This window comes from Colletotrichum paranaense (genome assembly GCF_030867605.1).
Source record: "Colletotrichum paranaense strain IMI 384185 chromosome Unknown Scaffold_12.1, whole genome shotgun sequence".
Classification (NCBI taxonomy): Eukaryota; Fungi; Ascomycota; class Sordariomycetes; order Glomerellales; family Glomerellaceae; genus Colletotrichum; species Colletotrichum paranaense.
Genome location: NW_026848970.1, coordinates 944474 through 967346, shown reverse-complemented (window position 1 = coordinate 967346; position 22873 = coordinate 944474). Strand labels below are relative to the sequence as shown.

General features: G+C 52.0%; 9 protein-coding genes across 9 annotated transcripts; 2 read left to right on the top strand and 7 right to left on the bottom strand.

Annotated features, from left to right (window-relative positions):
- Positions 1-7: 7 nt before the first annotated feature.
- On the bottom strand, positions 8-1717 carry CPAR01_13240 (uncharacterized protein; the record flags this gene model as incomplete). The annotated part of the gene is made up of 3 exons (XM_060497494.1): positions 8-1023; positions 1082-1411; positions 1474-1717. 3 exons carry the CDS (start codon positions 1715-1717, stop codon positions 8-10), a joined length of 1590 nt encoding a protein of 529 aa, XP_060343887.1.
- Positions 1718-2802: 1085 nt separating this feature from the next.
- On the top strand, positions 2803-4033 carry CPAR01_13239 (uncharacterized protein; the record flags this gene model as incomplete). Its single annotated transcript, XM_060497493.1, has 2 exons — positions 2803-2992; positions 3051-4033. The coding sequence occupies 2 exons, from the start codon at positions 2803-2805 to the stop codon at positions 4031-4033; spliced, it is 1173 nt and encodes a 390-aa protein (XP_060343886.1).
- Positions 4034-4140: 107 nt separating this feature from the next.
- On the bottom strand, positions 4141-5883 carry CPAR01_13238 (FAD binding domain-containing protein; the record flags this gene model as incomplete). The annotated part of the gene is made up of 4 exons (XM_060497492.1): positions 4141-4409; positions 4474-5152; positions 5221-5730; positions 5785-5883. 4 exons carry the CDS (start codon positions 5881-5883, stop codon positions 4141-4143), a joined length of 1557 nt encoding a protein of 518 aa, XP_060343885.1.
- Positions 5884-6712: 829 nt separating this feature from the next.
- CPAR01_13237 (geranylgeranyl pyrophosphate synthase) lies at positions 6713-9079 on the bottom strand (the record flags this gene model as incomplete). Its single annotated transcript, XM_060497491.1, has 3 exons — positions 6713-8393; positions 8444-8735; positions 8791-9079. The coding sequence occupies 3 exons, from the start codon at positions 9077-9079 to the stop codon at positions 6713-6715; spliced, it is 2262 nt and encodes a 753-aa protein (XP_060343884.1).
- Positions 9080-9948: 869 nt separating this feature from the next.
- Positions 9949-11839, top strand: CPAR01_13236 (benzoate 4-monooxygenase cytochrome P450; the record flags this gene model as incomplete). Its single annotated transcript, XM_060497490.1, has 7 exons — positions 9949-10014; positions 10078-10170; positions 10224-10293; positions 10353-10748; positions 10809-10986; positions 11038-11151; positions 11203-11839. The coding sequence occupies 7 exons, from the start codon at positions 9949-9951 to the stop codon at positions 11837-11839; spliced, it is 1554 nt and encodes a 517-aa protein (XP_060343883.1).
- Positions 11840-14108: 2269 nt separating this feature from the next.
- On the bottom strand, positions 14109-14405 carry CPAR01_13235 (uncharacterized protein; the record flags this gene model as incomplete). Its single annotated transcript, XM_060497489.1, has 1 exon — positions 14109-14405. A coding segment is annotated over one exon (297 nt), but the record flags the coding sequence as incomplete, so codon positions are not given.
- A 2019-nt stretch (positions 14406-16424) lies between these two features.
- CPAR01_13234 (uncharacterized protein) lies at positions 16425-17723 on the bottom strand (the record flags this gene model as incomplete). Its single annotated transcript, XM_060497488.1, has 2 exons — positions 16425-17499; positions 17662-17723. 2 exons carry the CDS (start codon positions 17721-17723, stop codon positions 16425-16427), a joined length of 1137 nt encoding a protein of 378 aa, XP_060343881.1.
- A 1609-nt stretch (positions 17724-19332) lies between these two features.
- Positions 19333-21022, bottom strand: CPAR01_13233 (cytochrome P450; the record flags this gene model as incomplete). The annotated part of the gene is made up of 2 exons (XM_060497487.1): positions 19333-19851; positions 19910-21022. The coding sequence occupies 2 exons, from the start codon at positions 21020-21022 to the stop codon at positions 19333-19335; spliced, it is 1632 nt and encodes a 543-aa protein (XP_060343880.1).
- Positions 21023-22392: 1370 nt separating this feature from the next.
- On the bottom strand, positions 22393-22842 carry CPAR01_13232 (uncharacterized protein; the record flags this gene model as incomplete). Its single annotated transcript, XM_060497486.1, has 1 exon — positions 22393-22842. One exon carries the CDS (start codon positions 22840-22842, stop codon positions 22393-22395), a length of 450 nt encoding a protein of 149 aa, XP_060343879.1.
- Positions 22843-22873: the final 31 nt, after the last annotated feature.

Below are 22873 nucleotides of genomic sequence, written 5' to 3'. Positions count from 1 at the left end.
CTGACACCTACTCAGGTCGCTCATGTACCGTTACTCTCAACCCCTTGGAATCCTCCGGCATCACAGGAACCACGGTATCGCTCGTGATCACGAGATCAGCAGCGGTCGTCTCAAAGAGCTTCAAGGTTCCGACATCATCTTTCCCTTGAACCTCCTCCGACCCATAAACCCTGAATAGTGCCGCCAGCGTGAGGTAGAGCTCCGCATATGCCAGATTGATACCTAGGCAAGCTCTGCCACCCTTGCCGAAGGACACTAGATAGCGGTCCAGCAAGGGGTCGTTAACCCAGCGCTCAGGCTTGAAGGTGTGAGAGTCAGGGAAGACACGCTCATCGTGGTGCACCAGGTTGCTGGTCATACTGAGGGGAGTACCGGGAGGTATACGCCATTCGCGATCGCCGGCGCGGTATACGAGCGTCTCGTCCGGGCAGATGCGGTGCAGCCGGTGCGAGATGGCATGGCTGAGACGGACGCCCTCCTGCACCACGCCCGTCAGGAAGGGAAGACGCTCGAGCACGAGCAAGCTGAGGGGCTGCGATGGATCGGGGATCGCGGTCTCGAGCTCGGCTTTGAGGCGCGAGAGTATGTCGGGCGTGGCGAGGACGAAGTACGTCGAGACGCCGAGCGCCCAGGCCGTGGTGATGGTACCCGCCGCTACGACGACTTCGCCCTCCTGCCAGAGCCGGTCCGTGGACTTGTCGTAGTCCGAGAGCTTGCTGTTCAGGATCTCGTGGAAGATGGTGCGGCGCGTCTTGTCGTACGCGTGCATTTGGTGGGCTTGTGTGATGTCGGCCACCTGTTTCTTCACACTGGTCTGAAGCTGGGAGTAGGCGCCCATGGCCGGGCTCAACTTGAGCAGCAGGGAGTCGGGCAGCTTGCGCAGCATGTCCATCAGCGAGGGAAAGTGCTTCAGAACATGGCCGGCTTTGCCGCCTTGAAGCATAGCATCTCTGAATGATGGATCAAAGTCAGCGGCCTGGAGTCGGTTCTCGCTTTTTCCAAAGGCATAGTCCTCGACAATATCTGAAGATTATATCTTAGTACGCAATTACTTTCTGGGCATTTAGCTGAGGGTGCTGACCGTTCGTGAGTGCAGCATAGGCATCATCAAGCTTAAGAGGGGCTCCGGACTGGGCAAACTCGCGGAGGCGTCCGAGGAGGATTCCCATATTCCGGTCTACCAGCGGTTGCAGGGCGCGAACGCTTTGCTTGGAGAAGTACGGCGATAGCGCCGCCCTGCGAATGCGGTGCTCATCATGGCCAAGAGTGCCGATCAAACTCTCGTCGACGCCGAAAGACCGGGTGATCCAGTCCCATTTGTCACGCTTGCGTCCGCTGCCAGCGTAGATGGTGTTGTAGAAGTCCGGATCCGCGATGTGAATCTCGTCGGGATTGATACGGACTATAGGGCCTGGTCGGGGATGAGTTCAATTTGACTCCCTTGATTTCCATGTTGGCAAAGATGACACTGACCATACTGCTTGTGCAATCTACCAATCTTGAAGGTGTACTCGGGCTCGGCAACTACATCGTACCAGAATTCATACCAGTATGTCCATGCTGCTAGCTTTGGGCCCGGAAAGTGAGAGATTGGGCTGAGGAAAAGGCGATACACAGTAACGTAGAGAAAGTAGATGATAGGGAACACGATGAGAGCCGCTGCCGCCAGCACCACCAATGGCCTGGCCGTCTCGACAGGAACGACGAATATCGACATGTCGGCTCAATCTTCGTTCTTCAGAAGAGACAGAGTAGCTGGGAAGCCCTATGGAACGGATATGGTATCTAGCTACGGCGACATGCTGCAAGCTTTTGTCGCTCAACAACAAGTCGTCTTGAGTTGTCAGCAATGTCGTCTTGGACCCGTTCACGTGTTGAGCTTGAATGCTGGGACCAAAATCCTACAGCAAGTCGAAGCATGCAGCCCAGTATTGTCTCACATAAGCCGGGGTCGAGATTGCGTGGAAATCTAACCAGCCTAAAAATGGGGGTCTACCCTTGTACACAGACCTTGATAATGAAGAAATTGCTCGTCAGCGTTGATTACAGGCCCTCGGATTCGTCTGCAACTGACCCTAACCGCTCGATAAGGCCGAGGCTTGCTGCCAGAGCTGCAACTGAGCCCTTAGTAAGCCCTAACGCAGAGAAATCTAAGTCAAGGCAAGGTATATCGACTTTATGGAGATGCTATTTACACGGCACTGAGGTGTTTGTGAAGTAGAATGGAGCTCTGCGTCGGTTGCGTGGGAGGGGGGGGAGGAGCCCTTCTGCAGGTGGATGCAGTGGGCTGGGCCGATCCGTCTGCTCCACAATCCCACACGGAAGGATTCGGGTTTGTGGAGCCCGCTGACGGGGTGGGCCTGCGTCGTCGGCGTCGCATTGTAATGTGCCCCGATTAGGCAGGCATGCCAATAGTGCGAGCGGCCCGCACTATTGGTGCCGTCTTGCCCGGAGTTTTTCCCCCGAGGGTCGTAGTGCCTTATCAACGTCGTTCCATGTGGCCTACAGTCAGCAGCTAATCTGCCTCAGGTAATGACATCGTATGTTTGGCTTTGGCCTGCATCTCTCGGCATGTCAGATGCCCTGAATCCAAGCTGGGAATCGATAAAACTAGTTGCCGAGATACCGAGTGGGAGGCGCACCAGTTGGCTGGGGAGACTGGGTTGAATTCTTTCCTTAGAACGTAAAGGATAATCGTTCAGCGTCAGATAGCAACAATTGTGTTCTCAGATACCATCAAACATTACACTTGTCCTGCACTTCCAACTTAGGCAGCCTGTCACATTGTTCAAGCTCGTCACCATGCCTCTGGAACGTGCCGATTTCGTTGGTGCCATATGGCTCACTACTCCTATTCTGGTCTTGTTGGGTTCCAAAACCCCGAGACACTTACGCTGGATCCTTTTGCTCCCTTTCGTGGGTGTTTGTCTACTTGTGGCTTTGGCTTTTCCCTTTGGCCCGGATATTGCAAAGAATTACACCTTTGGAACAGGTTGGGCACCAAACAGAACGTTCCATCAAGCTGATATCCTAACAGCATTGTCTCTTAGTCTTTTACGTCGCGTTGGTCAACTTCAACCTTCTTGTACTCGAAGACCCTTACTTGGAGCACAAGTGGACACAACCCACAAGCGATGGGAAGAAACCTCAACAGCCTTTCCACTCTCTCGGTGCATGGGACCAGATAAGATGGTGTTTTGATAATGCCTTCTCTACCAGAGGTATTGGATGGAACTGGCGGACTGCAACTCTACCTCCAGCTCCTGCTCCAGGCACCTCCAAGACCGCCTTCCTCAGGCTATCGATGCAACGAATACTACAGCAATACATGAGCCATGACATTGCTGCTGGTCTTCTTCTGTGGCTGACTCATGATGGGAAAATGGGCGTCGTTGAGTTAGACTTCGTCCCCCGTTGCATCGCTACAGCCTGCTGGTGGGCCTCATCAATTGCCGTTATGGACATCGGATATCATATTGCTTGCATGATCGGGGTGTCGTCCGGGCTTTTTTGGACGCGCATCGAAGACGTCCACCCGGTAAACGGACCTTGGATCGAGTGCTACACCCTGAGCAGATTCTGGAACCGCTCGTGGCACCAGAACTTTCGAAGGGGCCTGCAAATCCCTAGCAGATTCGTGGCCAGGAGAGTTGTCAGGGCACCTAGAGGGTCTATGCTCAGTCGGCAAACCCAATCGTACTTTGCATTCACCCTGTCTGGGCTGTACCACTGGGCGGCAGCAAAGATGGCAGCTCCATCTGAGTCTTTCCCAAGAACTCTCACCTTTTTTTTGCTGATGCCCAACATCTTGCTCTTGGAAGATCTGGTCATTAGTTTTGCTCAGGAGAAACTCGGATGGCATGGATCCTGGTGGCGTGTTGTTGGACTTGTGTGGACTTTCCTTGCTTTGACTATACTCGGTACAGGATTTGTGAACGACTTAGTCGCACCTGGACTTGTGACCGCTTTTCCGGCGCTGCCAATGTCACCCACTTATTATATGCTGAACACCATGGTCGAAAACAGGGGTTGAATCTGGTTGACAGCATTCATAACTGGGCAATCTATTGTACTGTTGTAGATGCGAGGAATTTTTGTAATGTTCGTAGACTATATAATAATTCTAGCCCCTGAGAACCATCATTTGATCTTGTGGCCACCAGGCACTAGCTCCGTGAACAGTCCGTCGCTGTCGTAGATGTATCTGACCTTTTTCAGGAACTCAACGTTTTCAGCTCCATAGCTTGCGACAGGATCTTGGTCTTCCGCGGCATAGTTCATGTACTTGAAAGGATGATACAAACCCTTTTCCTTCGCCGCGGCTACGGATTTCTCAAGAACGCTCTTGATGCCGGGAATCACGACAGCATCGTCTTCCTCACGAGACCATTCCCAGCCAAAAGAACAGACTGGAAGTCACATGCATTAGCCCATAAGTAACATCTCCGTTATGGTAGAAGAGATCAGACTTACCAATGAGTGGTCCAGATTCTTCATCGAGACCCATCACATTTCCTCCGCGCTTGGATTGTGCCCCGATGATGTTCTTCATCAGGGGTTGGATGCCCAACATTGGCGCAAAGCGTTCGTCTTCATGTAGGCCATTCTCCAGAGCCTTTTCGACCTCTTCCACAAAGTAGCCGGCCATCAGTCGAAGCAGATCCACATCCATCCTGAATGTAGCTGTCGTGAACCGGCTCCGCATGCCCGCGGGCTCTGAAAGATTCAGCTCTTCAGCAAGGTCCGATAGTGACGTGACCCTTGCCGTTGTGACAATCTTGGGAGCCCCATACATCTCGGCATCGTCTCTGAACTTGGAAAAGATGGGAGGTTCCTCTCTTCCTAGCGTGTCATACTGCCCCACGGCCCAGGCGAAGTTGCCCTGCATAAACCCAAGGCCTGCAAACAGTGAGGCATGCTTGTCTGACGGGGCGTCGTGTCCGAATTCTGCGAAGGCTGACGTGATGGCCGATGTCACGGATGGTAACAACGGCCAGACGTGCAGGCCACCCCACATGGGGCCTTGATCATACAAGTCTAGATCGAAACGGGTCACGACTCCAAAGTTGTTGCCACCACCGCGAAGCGCTCGGTAGAGATCCGGGTGGGTGGAGTGCGAGACGTCGAAGATGCTGCCATTGGCAAGGACAATCTGGTATCACGTCAGCTTCTCGTGTGGCAAACGTGGATTCTCGCATTGCGATCCCGGTCCCGACTTACCTCGTAGTTGCGAACGTTGTCGCACGCCAACCCATGTAATCCAGACAAGTGGCTAAGCCCACCGCCCAGAAGCAATCCTCCAACACCAACCCCAGTCAGTCGGCCCCCAACAACAGTCTTGTTCGTCTTATCAAGCTCCTTGAAGACTGCCCCCCACTTTGCGCCTGCGCCGATTCGAGCTACACCGGCACTCGCGTCCACTTCGATATTGCCTAAGCCGGCCATGTTGACGGTGATCCCACCATGACTATTACTGAACCCGGGAATGTCCGAGTGGCCACCCCCGCGGACGGCAAAGGGGCACCCCGTGGAGCGCGATGTCTGCACCACGAGTGCGACGTCCTGGGCCCCACGGGCGTGGACAAGGCAGGCCGGCCGGACGGCCTGTTGCTGCTGCGACCAGTACAGAGATCCGACGTCGACCCCCGGCCCAGTGATAGGCTGCTGCTCGAACTCTGCAATGTAGTCGCCACCCGACTCGACGGATAGCTGACTAGATAGCGAGACGCACTATCGATGTTAGGGGAGTGTGACTGACTGTCTTGACGGTGTAGCTGTACGTACCGCACTCTGGCATGAATTGGAGTCTGCTATGAGGCTTTTACTCGCTGCAAGGGGGGCAAGGAGGACGCAGGTCCAAGTCAAGGTCGATGATTGGCGCATTGTCGTTTGGTCTGACACGGTAGAACCAAGAAGTCTGAATACCGGAGAATGACGACAGTTGAGCCAATGATATTGGGTGTAATGTGGGCGTAATGTCGGAATCTGGCTGCCTGCTTCTTCCCAGAAGAATCTGCTTCTGATTACTTGCCCATTATTCCAGCCCACGATTCTCAGGCTTAAGTAGGCAGGAAGAGGTCATGGTCGAAAGCCGCCCGGTCCAGATCCCAGCAGATGCATTCGAAGACCGGGCATGATGCTCTCCTGTAGACAACGGACTCGATTGCTCACCTGCATGTAAGCTTCACGCCCTTCGCCACATGTGTTCGTCCCATGAGTCCTAGTCGCATCCTCTTGCAAAGACCGGTCTCGCCCTATCAGGCCAGGGTGTCTAGGTATGGAGGTGGAGCGGGAGTCGGGCCCGCCCCGTGTGTAACCCTGCAGGGGTACGAGGATCTCACTGCTTTCCATGCGATGCAGATGGGTGTCATTAGGATCTAACGTGCAGTAGTCCTTTCTTCAACGGCCCGACCCCTGGAGGATTCTGAAGTTGGCGCATCCTTCGCCGCGCAAATGGGTCCAATGACGGTGGTGTATTTACGAGAGCTATTTGCGGGTTTATCTTGCAAGCGAAGCATTGTGGCGTTCACCGGCGACGTCGAAATGTTTCTGGCCGAAGCGAAAGATAACATGGTATTCCTCAACAGGATAACGAAAAATATATGCTGTAAGCGCTAAATCAACGTTGTATCGACATTCGACAACAAGAACATGACCCATAGAGGGGTCGTTACACGGCATGCGTCACAAATCCTCGATCCATCCAACTCGTCTATCCCAACTTGGCAATCCCCTTTGTGCTTAGCTTTGCAAGGCACAGGCGGAGCATGGGGTTGGCTTCTCCTGTCAAACGCTCCAGTTGGTCGATTTCCGACTCCAGCTCCCGCTCAACGTCCCGCAAGCAGTCGAGCGTCTTCTCAAACGCTCCACACTTGCGTAGGCAGCTCACCAGATGCGCCTTGCTCTCTTTGGAAAGCGGAGAAGCGGTAGTCGTGGCTACCGTCGGTCGCTGCCTGAACACGCCAAGGATATGCCCGCGATATTCCGGGTGGTTTGCGAGGCAGTAGACAATGGGGTACGAGAACTTGCCCTCGTCCAGGTCCTCGCAGAGACCCTTTTGGGCCGCGTAGTCTCCGAAGTTCATGTAGTCGTCCCGGATCTGGAAAAAGCGCCCGAAGAGCAGGGTTAGCCGCTCGAAGTCGAGGCCTGGTGTCTCCGTAGCTGGGCTCTCGGCCTGCATGACCCGTAGCAACATCCTGAACATGCCGCCGGTCTTGTGGTCAATCATGTTGACGTATTCGGCCTCGGTAGGGCATGCCAGGTTGAACTTCCAGTACAGGTCCCAGCTTTGCCCGAGGTAGAGGCCTTCAAGCTCTTCAAGAACTGCTGTCAGTGCAGCTGGGCTGAGACTCTGAGCTACTTCCTGTACTGCCTTGACGAACATGAAGTTTGCGCTGTTGATGGACTGGGCTTGCCCGAAGATGACGTGGGCTGATGGGAGCCCCCGCCTGAGTGGAGAGTTGTCTTCCAGGTCGTCCAAAATGAGTGATGCATTGTGCAACAAATTTACAACTGACGTGATTGTCTTGACCGCTGCTGAAGGCACGTGTAGCCAGGTGTTAAGAGCATCAATCAGGGTGCCGCGGACACCTTTGGAAGGCATTCCTGAGATGTAGGCTGCCGGCGCATCCATGGCCAGGTTGGACGGTTTGTAATGGGGGTACTGGGAGACCGTTTGAATGTCGTGTTTTTGACACGAAACATCTACGTCCATGCTTCTCTTTTTCGGAACAATTGGCTCTTGTTCTGGACTTGCCATTCCGTACTCTGAGAGTTTTCTTTTGACTCCGTTGCCATTGACAACAGTTTTGACACTATTTCCGTTGATGGTGGCGTTGCCCCCGTCGCCGTTCGAGAGAATCTTGATGTCGGTGCTTTGAAACTTGGTAGCAGTTTCATTAGCAATGGGCATTGTCTTGAACCCGTCTCCGTTGTAAATTTGACCAAAACCATGGCCGTTTTGGCCGTTTGAAAGTGCTTCGTTCTTCCACGCGTTTTGTCTAGGACAAGCAGAGCACCAATAGTGGTTTCCTGAGACCGCTAGGCCAGCGCAATCAATCCATCTTCTCAACTTCAATGATATGTTGGGTCGAGCTGCATAGAGATCATCGCGGCGTTGACAGAAATCACTCTCTGACTTGATGATCCTGGATTTGACCGCCTCCTTGGCATCCTCGACTGAAAGTCCCATTGTTCGGGCAAACAGCTCCACGGCGCTCACAATCCTCTTGGATTGACCAGACTGGAGTTCTCTCAGTTCGCGCTCCCAGCTGAAATAGTCATTCGCCAATAAAAGACCTTCAGTGGCGGCGTCAATGATGGGCTGCACAAGCTCATGCTCCGCTTCCGAGAGGGATATTCCTAAGCTGAATTGCAGCATGGGCCAGAAAACTCTAGGAGCTGGTTAGGATTGATTCCGGAGATGCGGAGAGGATTTGCTTACAGCATGCCGCCGTTGTCACTGCGGTATTGTAGATATTCTTCTAATGTCTCTGCCTCCTTGTCGCTGTTCTTCTCGCTGATAGCGAGCCAGACATCACGAAAGGCAGCGAGCATATTCAACCCAAGCTCACGGTCGAGGTTGATACACTCAAGCATGCACTGTGAAACGAGCTTCTTGGTTTTCATTGCCCTTGAGTCAGGATCCAAATTACTCTTGTCGTCTGGGTTCAAGGCAGCATGGAGCTCATCGTGCTCGGCTTGGGCTTCCTCGATGCTGAGGCCCTCCCCAGTGTCTGAAAGTTTGTCAGATTTCATACTGCGGACAGGAATCTGGAAGGTAAAACTTACCATCATGAATCAAGCCCAAATCGGAAAGATATGCCAAAACTCCTAGACGCTCGGGAATGGCTTCAGGGTAAATGAGAGAAGACCAGTTGCCTACAGGCGAAAAAGAGAAGTAAGTCTTCTTCTCTCGGCCATCTCCCATTTCCCTAGCCCAGTCTCCGACAAATCGCCGGCTGGCTGCATCAGCGAGGTCGTCCCGTGGATGAACTCGGATCGGAAGGGTTGTAAAGCAACCCGTCTCTCGAGCTTCCTCCGCCGGTACGTGTCTCGATTGGTATGGTAAGGAACCCATAACTAGCAATAGCAGGATGAAATGCTTTGCAAAAGTTCAACTAACTGTCTCCGAAGATGAAATGAATATATGTGGGCAGCAGAGTCAACCACCCCGTTGTTCTTCCTTCGAGTTTAGATACTTGCATTATCCTGTGACCTTACTGGACTTCGTTGATAGTCGTTTGCCGCGTCAACAACTCTTCCCGAATAGGCTGCGATAAGCCCACATTCTGGGCCCAGCATGTGGGTGGTTTTGGTCTCGGTAGGCTTAGCCGATAACGAGACACCATCACCATCGCAATGCAGGGTAGTTGACTTCGTTGTGGAGGTAGGGGTCTGGGACTTCAATGCTACGTAAACTTACATGCAGACTCCAGGCGCTTACGTGATAAGGGCTGGCAGGGGTGTGGCCCATATATTCGAAGCGCGAAGACGCGTGCCAATAGAGATCGGTGACTCTGTGTAGTGGACCCTGATTTTGTCATTTTCTAGACGTGAGCAGAATCATGGGAAAGTCTGAACCTGTCTAGTTCCGTATGTTTAGACACCCATGCTCGTAAGCGCTAGTATAGAGCCCAGGCAAAGGATTCAAAGCCTGTAAAGGGAGGGGGTGATAGAAAGAAAGAAATAAATTTCAGAGGCCCGCCTTGCTTCGGTAGCCTCTGATCTTGCTCCGCCGTGAATCAGTGTCCCCGAACTTTACCCCCAGTCCCCCCTTCAGCTTTTGATATGACACTAGCTAGCATTTACAGAGCCGAGGCACGGGAGAGCTCGCAAAGACCAACCGTACGCACGGGTTTTGGAATCAATCTCAAGAACTGACGTCCCATCTCAGCCCAGCTCCATCCAGTCTTGCATCCGCACTGACGACAATCACGGATCTACACCATGGCCTTCACTTCACCATCATCGACCTGGAGTTTGGGACAGCAATTGAGTCTTGCATTGGTTATTGTGTGTCGTTCTCTGTAGAGGCAATCAAAATGGCTACTATTCTGACATTTCTTTCTCTTCCAGTTGGCGCTGGCTCTTGTGTCAGTCATCATCTATGGCTGCTTCTTGCATCCTCTCCGCCGCATTCCTGGCCCATTTCTGGCCAAATTCTCTCCGGTTGGTCTCTTCTCTCGATATGTGCGCGAGTGATGATTAAATTATGAGAACAGCTATGGATTATGAGGGCTCTGCACCGCATGCGGTTCAACTCGGAACTGCAGGCTCTCCATCAACAATACGGTAAGGCCCTCAGCATCAACGACCAAAGCTGTTTGACTGACGTGGTTCGTCTGTTTCAGGACACGTCGTGCGAGTCGGACCCAACGAAGTCTCATTTGCTTCACTTGAAGCGGAAACAGCAATTTACGCGAAACAAGAGGATGGTCGCTTTTCCAAGGATGGGACTTTCTTGACGCTTTTCTCGGACCTCGTGTTGAACGCTCCGACCCTCATCACCATACCTGACCCTGCACTTCACAGGAAATTGCACAAGGTGATCCAGCAAGCCTTCACACCTCAAGCGCTTGCGAGGCAAGAACCCATCCAGAAGCTGCATATTGACATGGCCATGTCCGAATTTGAAGAACTTACCAAGAGCGGCGGTACCGTGGATATCGCTGACACGTTGGAGACGATGTTCTGGGAGATCATTGGTGATCTTGCTTTCGGTGAACCTCTCATGTCTGGAAAGCGCCGTAAGTTGAAAGCGGTGCCTTAGGCATGCCGGCAGAAATGATGCTAACGAAGCGTCCCAGCTACTTACGAGTCATTGAAGCAACTTGGTAAATCAACGATGCCCATGGTCGAAGCCTTGAGCTTTTTCCTCGCCCTGCCTGGAATTGCTTCAGTACTTGGGATTGCTAGAAGCCTCATCACAGCATTGCCGTTTCCTTCGCAACTCTCCAAGCTTGTGCCATCTTCGAAGTTGCGCGAGTGAGTATCTGATAACCTCTTGATCATTCCGGTGATATTAATTTCGAATAGCTGCGCCGAAAGGCAAGATGGAAGAGAAGACTTTCTGACCGCTATCATGGGCAGCGAGAAGCAAGACCTGACGCTCGACGCGGATGCATTCTTCAGCAATGCCATGGGCCTGACGTATGTACAAACCAATTTCCTCAATGTGATTTTTGCTTAGAGATACCGCAGCCTGGCCGGATACCAGACAACAGCTACGACACTGTCCGCCACTTTCTACCACATCTTGCGCTATCCTGAGGCGTATAACAGAGTTTGCTTCGAGATCCGCTCGACGTTTGCCAGTGACGAAGAAATCACAGGAGCGCGCCTTGGCAGGCTACCATTCCTGAACGCCTGTATCCGGGAGACCTTGAGGTTGCTTCCACCCGCAAACGGCAAAACGGCGCAGCGTACTGCTCCCTCATGCACCATAGATGGGGTGCACATCCCTGCCGGTACCACGGTCTCCGCTGATCTTTACACAATTCAAAGGTCGCCGGAGTACTTCGCAGATCCCGCCAACTTCCGCCCCGAGAGATGGCTCGATGGTGCGGAAGATACCGAGTTTAAGGGGGACAACAGGACCGCTTATCGTCCTTTCCTCATTGGCAGTAGGGCATGTATCGGCAGGGAGATGGCGCAGCAGAGCATCCGACTTATTGTTGCAAAATTACTTTGGAAATATGACTTTCAGCAGCTGGATCAGAACGGGTTTGTTTGGGAGCGCGACGCTGGCAGTAGTCTCATTTACACGGACTACAAGGTCATGGTGTATGTGATGAATGCCAGCGGCAGATCACAACGTCTTCAAGCATTATCACGCTAAATCGATGTCAATTACTACTCTGGCGCCCTCCCGAATCTCGAGTAAGCGTGCCTCAATAGTATAGAGGAACCTCACGTTAACCTGTTGGCAACCGTAATACTTCCCGGTATTATGGCTTGAAAGTCTACGCTATTTCCCAGCTGTGCTCGAAACCCGTGATACCACAGAGTCGTTGAACACATCGTATCGACGAAAAGACAGCAGTCCAGTCCATGGAGGCAAAAATGACTCAGGTTGACTGGGGTTCAGCCCTGAGGGTGTGCGATATTTTCAAAAGATGGCGTTTCTCGTGTTGAGTAGGCTGTTCTAGCTCCCGCGTGCCGGCGAATAAGGCTGCCAACGTCCCGTGCGGCTGTGGCCGCTATGCTGGCGCCCATGGAGATCTCTGCAGTAGCGCGAAATCTCATTGGCTTCGGATATACCAACCACATGCGTAAAGCGTTTGGTATGAATGGGATCAAGAGCTGCGATCGCCATGCTGCACATTCCAGGTAGCTATTTATCATTCCATGGTGATAAAGCTATGATTACCTAGCGTAAGATCAGTCAGCATCACGTTACACCGATGAGACCCAACCTACTCTACATTAGCAAGGTGATCTCTTTGGGAATTTCTGCTTCCTAAGTTTTCGATGCACTTATGGATGTGAAAACTTGGCTCTGGAGTCGGATACGTCAGATGCTGTGCCGCTTCTCCACATAGCGACTGAGACTCATGCAGTCATCCGTATATCGGCTCTGGCTGTGGGCCCTTGGCTCGTTCCCAGAACGAGACGTACGAGAGTGAGTCGTGGGCCTTCCTATTTTGGGGACCCCTGTCCAGGTCTTGATGCAAGCAGTTTTGACGAAGATAAAGACGATGTACCATTGTGCGTTGTATTGTTGCAGCGCGTGAAGGAGGCCAGCCTCCCGTTGACGTGAGATCGGATGAGCCGATGAACATCACCTATGGATGACATACGAAAAGTGGCAACTAGCCATTGAACGACATGATCCCGTTGGATACCGAGGGGTATGTAGGCCATACTTCCGGGATGTGGACAATGGCTGATCTTCTTGGCTATTCGGACCGTGGAGTGAGGATTGTTGACGATGGCAACTGGTCCTGTAGGACGACCCATAATACTTGACATCGAATATGATTAATTGCTCTGATTTGGACATTTGAGGGAGCAGAAGTAAGAAGGGAATCGTTGCCGACATTCGCCTTTGATTGAGCACCTAGGTTTATTTTGACTCACACATCATTTGTCTTTTCCACAATACCTACTAGAGTATGAATCATGGATTCCCTCGCACTCAGTCCCGTTCAAAGGCAAGGACTTTGACGTAGTCCAGAGCTCGATCCCTTTTCGTGTTCAAGTCATAAAAGCACTTCTGGTTGTCTGCGAAACACTTGAAATGGTTGAAGTATCAGTCCAGCTATATATATCGCTCGTAGAAGTCTCTATCAAAAGACTAAAACGGTATCAACGGCTGGTTCTCATTGTCGGACTTGGCTATCTCACTCATTAAGAATAGACCTCATTTTCGCCAAGGGCAGGTCAGAGCTAGCAAGGGCCCAGAAATTCTTTGAACGATTGATAAGTCTCCAATATATTCAATATTTGTAGATTTTAAATACATTGAAGATGTCAATAATGTTCATTAATGCATGATTATATTATGCTATCTAGAGTGCGAGTTGAATCAACATAGCCAAGTCTGTGACGAGAGATAGACATGTAGCTCGTGACATGACGGGCGTATCCATATGATTACATGTAGCAATTTGGTCATTATCAAGCTGCAACAAACCGCTCCAAGGCATGTATGCACTCTCAAACGACCTTTAACTCCAATACTTAACATCAGCTTGTGCCCGAACAGAGCTTCAGGGGGCATCAAATATGCATGATGTACACGAATTTCCATGTCCAAGAGAAACCCTTGGCCTTGGAAGTACATCGCGTTTATTCCCCATCATTTTAAACTAGAGTCGTGATCACTTCCTGGCGGATTCGAAGCTCATCGAATGATGTCGAAGTCGTCATCTTTCACTTTCGAACGTAAATCACTGCAGCAATTTTCGCAGATACTCGTTCCAGACAGGTGTCCGAGCAATCAGCATAAGCGGAATCAGAAAACCAAATATGTCTTTCAAAATTTTGGCCTAGTCGAGCGGAGATCGGCGTCAAACAAGGTCACTTGATGTTTCGAGCAAGGCCTACCCCGTCCTACCGAGCACTGTGCCAAGCGCTTTCTGCGAGCCTCCGATGAATAGCATATCCTAATTCATGTAACGTATCTCTAGAAGGCGAACCTGGAATTGGGCTTTGGTCCGGCTGCTCTCGATAATATACTCGCCTGTGACATTCTCATCCCAGTCCACTTCTCCGAGTTGGTCTTCTGCCATATCACTCACAGACGATAATGGACTCTCAGCCAAAGCGTGGCCGGGCTTTCGTGGAGCACTAGTTAGTGCCCAGGCCTTCTCCTGGACAACTGTGAACCAGACGTCTATGATTAAGGAGCTGAGCTGGTGTAGTGATAGACTTTGGCCCGGAACACTCTCTGCTATGTGTGCGAGATCAACACCTGCCGTATTAACCTGAGGATAATAATCAACGATGGTGAAGGAGTTGGAGTTGAAGACTGAAGTGGGAATAGGCTACACCCTGGTAAGATTCTGCGAGGCTCTCAACGACGAGCCCCTGTCGGGTCCATACGAACCTATCTTTCTCAGCTCCAAATTGGTAATCATCACATTACCAATTTCAGAGATAGCATTACGTTCGTGAACAGACAATAGTGGTGTGCGGATTCGCACAGGTTGTGTGCCGCTTTCCCACCGTTTACTCATCATCGAGCTTCGGTGAGGGCATGCATCCCCGGATTCCTTCCGATGCCCCCCTCCGTGCTCACAGGATGAGAGAAACATGTATAATTGGCGAAGCCTGCGGATATGAGTCTGCTGTATCTACGCTTTGCAATTTGCGTCCAGCACAGGCGTGGTCACGAGCCTACATCTGCATGAGCATAATGTGGCCATCGGCCTTGGTCCTAACGCCTCCATCACGCCATCACGATCTTGTAAGCTACAAATGCTAGTCTTTCAAAGCATGTAGCTTATCGAGACAAAAAGAAGCTATATAGCACCTGCCGGGCTTTCGGTGTCTCATCTTGGTGAGGCATGGCAACACTTCCGTATGTCCCCTCTCTGAGGTGCAGCTCATCTTGGAAACTACATCAAAATTACAGTCTTTAGGAAGTGTATTAGTGTGGAGTCACAGGTTATACACTGTGTATCATCTTCTCAGAGGCCTCCTGTAGTATCGGGACCATGGAGGAGACTAGGGGTTGTTGTAGTGATGAAATGAGGCTTCTGAGGCACTCCCTCCTTATTTTACTCGGCTCTAAATTTATTGATCTTATGGCATGGGAGGAAACTTCGTACCTTGGACACCTTAAGAAATGGGGCTTAGCTCCGGTAACAAGTGCCCAAGTTCTCAGAATTGGCTTCGCCACCATAGTGTAATAGAGGGCTGGCTACCTCGGTATGACATGAGCACAGGAAGTTCAACAACACCGAAGTCAAATATATTATATATTAAGTGACCGGAATCCAATCGAAGACAACTAAGCCTGTGTAAATTGTATAGAACATAATTTGCTTCATAAGACATTCGAATATAGGTTTTCAGACCTTCCGGTCTGCGACTGTGGTCAAGTTGGAACACCTCCGTCACAAAATCGCACTCTTACGGCTTCAACACGAAGATCGCGGACAATACGTGCTAAGAAGAGCTCACTCTAAAATTCGCAATACTGCAGTAGAAATAGTGATAGCAGAATGCTTGCCGGATGAAGCTATTAAGAGCAACACTTTGCGCCTTGAGTATTTCAGACCCGCCAAAAGTAGAAGCTTGACTGTGCGATCAAGCCGAATGAAGTCCAAGACATGGAAATTGAGACTCATTTTGCACGTAGAAACGTGTGGTCAAGGTAACACCTGGTAAGAAGATCCTCTTAGCATACACTATTCGAAATATATCAGGTAACATCATATTCTCAAGTGCTCGGTGGTAGCTTCATAGATCTACTACAACCAAAAGGAAGTGGTAGTCTGAATAATTATACTCACCAGGGACCTAAAACTCAACCAGGTATCCAAAAACATCAAAAGACATACAACACCAGGGATTCGCTGGTCGTCACCGACCCAACTACTAGTCTGGCCCTCACTGGCTTATCTATGGGAGAGCGGACGGGATCCCGAGTTCTCCAGTGGGTGTGGTCGTATGTGATGATCCTGACCAGTTGGACCAGCCAAGGAGGGCCGAGTCGAGGGGAGAGGTGCCGCGGAGCCAAAGGTTGACGATGCCCAACAAATTCCCGACTAACAACGAGAGAACATCATGTAAAGTTATGACTAATACTTTCTTCGAGCCTACGCCTGACCTCAAAACGCCGCTCCCCCCTAATGCTTCTATGTGTATCGTTTCCGGGTCTTCCGGACTTCATTAAGAAAAGGCCGTAAAGGGTATGATTTGGAGAACACGAAAGGAAAAATCGGAAAATAGACACAACGCTCCACCGGCTCTGCTCATTTCCGGGTAAACCGAGAGAAGAAACTCTTCTTTGGCTCCTTGTCCTTGTCTTTCTCCTTCTTGAGACCCCTCGACTTGCTGGCCTCTTCTTGGGTATTGAGCTGCGTCGTGTTGTCGTTCATGACCTGTTGAGCATGCGAGACAGTTCCAGGGTGAGGACCCGGCGGTGGGCCCGCTGGTGGACGTGGTGGTGGCGGCGGTGGTGGAGGGCCCGGATGACCCGGAGGCGGCGGACCGGGGGGCGGTGGACCCGGAGGCGGCGGTAGCGGAGGCAGTCCGTACTGATACTGCGGCGGATACGGGTTCTGTCCGGGTGGTGGCGGGAACGTATACGACATTGGCGGTCCGCCAGGGGGCGGTGATGCAGGTGACGGCGGCAGAGCGTAGCTTTGTGGTGGGGCCTCGAGCATCGGTAGCTGGTTCTGCTGCTCCTGCTTCTGCTCGTCTGAGAAGAGGTCGATGACCTTGCCGGAGCTGAAGAGTCTCTCGTACACGGCGAGCGTGGTGCCAAAATCCTTGTGGCCGTCGACTTTGACGGCGTCGAGGAGCTCCAGGACGTAGGTTTGGCAGTTGTTGGTGATGAGGTTGTAGGCGGGCTGCCGTGATCTGATGCTCTGAATGACGTATTCGCCTGCGCGACGGATGGCGTCGTCGTTGAAAGTTGTCTCTCCGACGGTGAAGGTGCGCCATTCTTCGCGTTTATATCGCTCATTGGTGTAGATGACGTGAAAGCTCTCATCCTGGATGGGGTGGGTTAGGTCATGAAAGGGGAGCGATGAGTGAGTGAGGAGAGGACTCACCATCCACAGCTGGTGGGCGTAGTCGCCGACCAGGACAGCCCAGTGCTGAGTGGGATCGGGATACTTGTTGATCTTTTCTGTGATCATCTTCCCCAGACCCGTTTCTTCGGCGAACCACTTGCCGGCGAGGCCTCCGACGGGATGCCAACCGACCTCAACGACACGTGAGGGGCCATTGATGACGGGCTGTGTGACTGGGACGACATTGGGGGTCTGGCCCAAGCCGACGGCATGCTTTAAGGCGAGTTCACCTTTGTTGTAATTCTTCTTTCTGTCATTGAGTCAGCGCAATTCCCTCAATCATTGACGGTGAGCATGGCGGTGTAGTCAAGCGATGGTTGACAATGAGGGGTTGGAGCCTCGTAGGGCTGGAATGGGGGAGGGGTCGCAAGATGCGTAAAGTGCATAAACTGGGAAAAGATGACGCGCATACAGGAACTCTCCCACTTTGTCCCGCTTTCTCTTCCCTTCCTCGTCGGATCCCGGTTGTGACATTGCGATATCCCAACGGCGCGGCGCGGGTTTAATGGGGTCAAATGTGTGTGTGAAGTCGGGTTGCGGGGGGAGGAAGGAAGGATTAAGTGAGCGCCGATAAGCGGCCAATTTAGCTCCGGTGCAACAAGGAACGGCGAACAGTGACAGACAGGTAAATTGGTGTTGTTTGTTTGTTGGTTGGATGGGGGCGTCAGATCTTGGAAGGGGAAAGGGGAAATAATTGGGGGGGGAGCAAAGGCTGGGCGTCTTACAAATGGGAGGCCTTTGGACGGGAGGACGGAATACACGGCAAGTACGGAATTCGACCATCAGAGAACAACAAGAAAAATAAAACCAAGGCAGAATAAACACGATTACCGATTGCGAAACTTGCCATACGACCACAATCCACTGCCTCGATCCGATGGGCCTCGATGGCCGCGGGTTCGGGCTGACCGACACGTGGAGGCGCATTAACAATTTTTTAATCTAATTTCCAGCTGCACCGCGCCTCAGCTTGACCAATCAAATTCACGATGCGGCATCGAGTTGCTCTCTTCGGGGGCTAAAATCCACGCGGCCAAAGCGGCGCAGGCCTTGTTTTTATTTTTTTGCAACCACAGCAAGGCACAGTTGAGGCCGGAGCACAGCTGAGATGGGATGCAACAAGTAACAGCAGCAAGCCGCGGGTTCCGTCTGTCCAGCACTAATTGACCTCATGCACAGTCAACGGGCCGGTCCGACAAGGCTTCTTTCAACCTCTCAATGCCGTTTGATCACCAATGAAGGACCGTTGAGGACTGCCTTTGCCGCCTCCCGATCGGATTTTAGCCATCTCTTGGCAGGCACCCGTTTCTCAGTGTGGAACTCAATACGCGTACTCAGTACGACAAGTCTTGCGCTCATATGAATGAGACGAAGGGATTTCATAGGACTGCCTCCTCGCTCATAATCGTTCCATTGCTGTGAGCCAAACAGTCCAGGACCCGGACATATGGCAATGCATGATCGACCATTATGAGACGGAGCGAAAGCATCACATCTGTGCAAGCTCGGGCCCATCGTTCACAAGTCTAGTCGTCATCCTTTTGGTGAGACTCGGCTGGCGATAATAATTTCATCACTTAGATCTCCCGTGAGTAAAGATGACCACCTCTCATCAACCCTTATCTCACATGAGCCTTGAAATGACTCAGCATGCTTTTTGTTCAGATGATGTATGCTTCCTGACGTTCAGCCATCTGATCACTGAGCTCATGCCTGTCTACTCACTCTCGTAAATCCAGCGATAGATTTGGTGAAATTGTCTGCATAGGTACGCCTTGCGAGAAGCTCAATACAATCTTGTCGCTACTGTCACTGAGTATGCCGTAGTTCATTTCGGATTCACAGGGATGTCCTCTATCATTTGTCTAAATGAGCAAGTCCGATACAGAGTTTCAATGACTAGACTCCTGGTTCCTGACTGCTGATGAGCAGCTTTTTCATGTCATAGATGATCGAAAAACGTCTTATTCATCATCAACCTTCGAACATATTGAAACTGTGAGACCATGACAAACATCATCGAGAAATCCTCAACGTTATAAGATGTGCCACCAAATCCCATCAATAGACACTTCTCTCGCATCTAAGTAATCCAAGCCTCAACAACCTTCTCCGCCCTCATCGCATCCTCCAAAACCGCCTTCCGCCTCTCCTCCCCTCTCGGCACAAACTCAACCTCAAACCTCTCAGGCCCCATAACAAGATCAGAATGGAACCCAGTCTCGATACTCGTATCTAACCTCTTCCCCCGCGCAGGGACAACATCAAACTCCCACGCCAGCTTCGCAATCGTCACCAAAATCTGGTTCTCGGCATAGTCCAGCCCGGGACACATCCGCCGCCCCGCCCCGAAATTATACGTCGGGTGCCTCTTCTCCCGCTCCGCCGCCGCCGCCAGCTCCGGCCGCACGCCCCACGGGTTGTCCATGTATCGCTCCGGTAGGAACTCGTCCGGCCGGTCGTACCACGCTTCGTCCTTGTGGATCCCGTATGTGTTTGTCAGGAACCTCGTGCCTTTGGGAAATGTGTAGCCGAGGTAGGTGTCTTCATTTGCGAGGACGCGGGGGACACCCGAAGGCGCAGCGGTGCGCCAGCGCATGGCCTGCGTGATCGATTCTCGTTAGCTCTCAATTCCGGCCAGCAGAAGAGGGAAGACTCACCTCATTGAAACAAGCCCTCAGATACTTCGCCCTCCCAAGATCCTCAAACCCAGGCGTCTCCCCAGGCCAAACCTCATCAACCTCCTCCTGGAGCCGCCTCTGCATCTCCGGATACGCACCCATAATAAGCACAACAGTACTCGTAGTAGCAATGACAGTATCAACAGCAGCATCCAACGTCCCCGCCCCCAAAACAGCAAGCTCATGACTCCCATACGTCGGCCCCTTCCCCGCGACCTTACTCGCCTCCCCCTCCCGAACCATCCTCGCCATAACCGACTCCGTCTCCTTCCCCCTCCTCCCGCTCGCAATCTCCGCAGCCTGCGCTTTAGCCCCGTCGAGCATGTGGTACATCGTTCCAAACATCCCCTTCTTCAACGTTGCCGCCTCCCGCTTCCACCCGGCGAGGAACGCGGGAAGGTACTTCATCACGGGGAACAGGTCCACCGGCGGCGCTTGCGCGGGCGTGAGGAACCGCAACCACATGTCCTGCGTGGCGAAATACGTCTTCGTCGAAGCGACTTCATCGCCCTCCGCGACACGCTGCCCGCTCATCACAGAAAGCGGCGTAGCAAGAGCCCAATGTCTCAAGTGCATATGAAACTGCCCCGGATCGTCCAGAATCATCTTCATCAGCAAAGCAGCATGCGCCTCCTGTACCTGAACCACACGCTTCAGCTCACTGGGACCAAACAAGTGATTCCGCAGCGCCGTGCGCAGCTTCTTGATATGATGATCATTATTCATAAACAGGATCGTGCCGGGGTTGATGAGCGTGCTTGTGATGTACGGCTGCGGTCTATCCGAGTATATTGCGCCTCGCTTCTCGTACAGTTCTCTGATGTGTTCTGCGCTAGAGAGGATGACGTAGTTTTCGGTGCCGATTTTGATGCCGAAGATGTCGCCGTAGGTCTTGCTCCATTCTTGGAACTTGAAGAAGGCCTTTTTGGGCGGGAGTTGGAGGGCATTGCCGAGGATTGGGATGGGAGGCGGGCCGGGGGGGAAGTTGGGTGGTCTTCGTGTTTGGAGGACCCATTGGGTGAGGAAGTAGAGGAGGACTACGGCAGGGAGAATCAAGACGGCCGGGGAGCCGAAGAAGGATATGAGGCTCATGGTGGTGGCGATGTCTCTTGTTGTGGAAGAGCGAGTCGTCAAGGAGAGAGGGATGCGATCACGCGATCATACAATGTGGTCAAGGGCAGAGAGTTGAGAAGTCCTCGCACGTTGTCCCTCGGAAAGCAAACTACCCCTCGTCAACCCTCCTTTTATGCTTATCCATCCCTCTCAGCAACCTAATCAACATGATCGCCATCGAAGCTCGTGTAACTTTCGCCAAACACCTACTTGCGCGGCTCACGACATCTCACTCGCATCATGTCGTGACATCGGCACTCTTCCCCATACCCGACTGGACAAGACCGATGTTCCCCACATAAGATGACCGTTATGATGACCGTCCGACGTTACAGCAAGAAGCAGGCTCATTGAATGTACATTGTGTTTCAACGGTCGATCCGCCGTTGGGGCACAGTTCAGTTGGTCCAACATGATAGCATACCGTACGTAGGATGAGAACATTTGGCTACGTGTAACCATCCAACATCCCCTCTCGACGCGGAGTCGGCTGCCATGATCAGATCAAATACCTGCAAGCGATTGCGGGCCGAAAAGGATTTTGGCTCGAGCGGCATGCAGTCAGCGACGCGATATACGACGCTGGCATGCGAGGACAGGCATCCGCGGCGTAAGCAGAGTTGGAATCATACCAAAAAACACACTTCCAACGACATTCTCGTACCTGGGTATTAGCCAATCAGTTCAGAGGATTTCGTAACCTCGTTCGTTCAAGAGATCTTTGCCTAATCTGATAGACAATGGACGTATTGACAGTAATTGCCGTTGCCCAGACATACCAACGGGGCTTACTTAACAGGAAAGCTATAGCTACCGCCTCGCCACGTTACATGCCGTCAGGATTTGCCGCTCTCCCTCGGCGAGATATTGCCAGACCGGAAGAATGGCAAACGAGTCAACGATCAACCCCACCCATAAGAATCACGGAAACCAAAAAAAGAACAGCTTAGACCTGATGTTAGTCATTTCCGAAACCGAGAATCGAACTCGGGGCTATGCCTAACCTCTCACTGGAGATGAGAGGGCATCATGTTGGCCACTACACCATATCGGATGGGTTGATGAAGATTTCTCTATAGTGGAGGTCTACATTCGGTTAGCATCCGGTGGAGCGGACCCTCTGCTCACGTTGGCGGTCATCACGCGATGTGGGGTTTGGGACTCTAAAAGAGCCCACTTGGAGGTTGCATCACGCAGCTGGACAGGAAAGATCACGTAGCTCATCAGACACTGGATTTCACGATGCTTCAGATACGGTGTTGGTTCTGAACTTTCATTCGTCATCAGGATGCGTATCCTATTCATGATATCTGTCGGTCCCTGCTCCATCCTCAGAGGCAGCGTGCAGATTAGCCTACATATACAGTGTACACTTTTTGGTCTTTTAGACGCCGAGGAAAAGCCTGCCACATCATCCGCAGCGACGGCGGTGTCCAACAAAGGCACGAAGACCTGGCCTGGTATACCATCAACTCCGGTCCGTCCATCCATCTAAAGAGCAGCCACCATCCAAAACCACCAAAGATAGGATACACAATGGAACAAGACATCCTTCCTCCAACCAACTCTTGAGCGAGTGAAGGTTGAATCCAACAAGGAGTGTAGATGACTCCGATATCCACAAGCAACCCACTTCTGGTCGCTGTCGAACAAGGGAGAATGAGATATTTCCCAGAATGCAGGAAAAATGTGATAAGTCGATTCCAGCGCCGCGCGTTCTCGGGTCCGGCGGGTGTGGCCTCAAGCCCAGACAAGAAGTGCAGGGCAAGAAAGCAGATTAACGCCGTGGGTAGTGCCATCCCAAGGATGAGACTTTTCATGACATAGTAC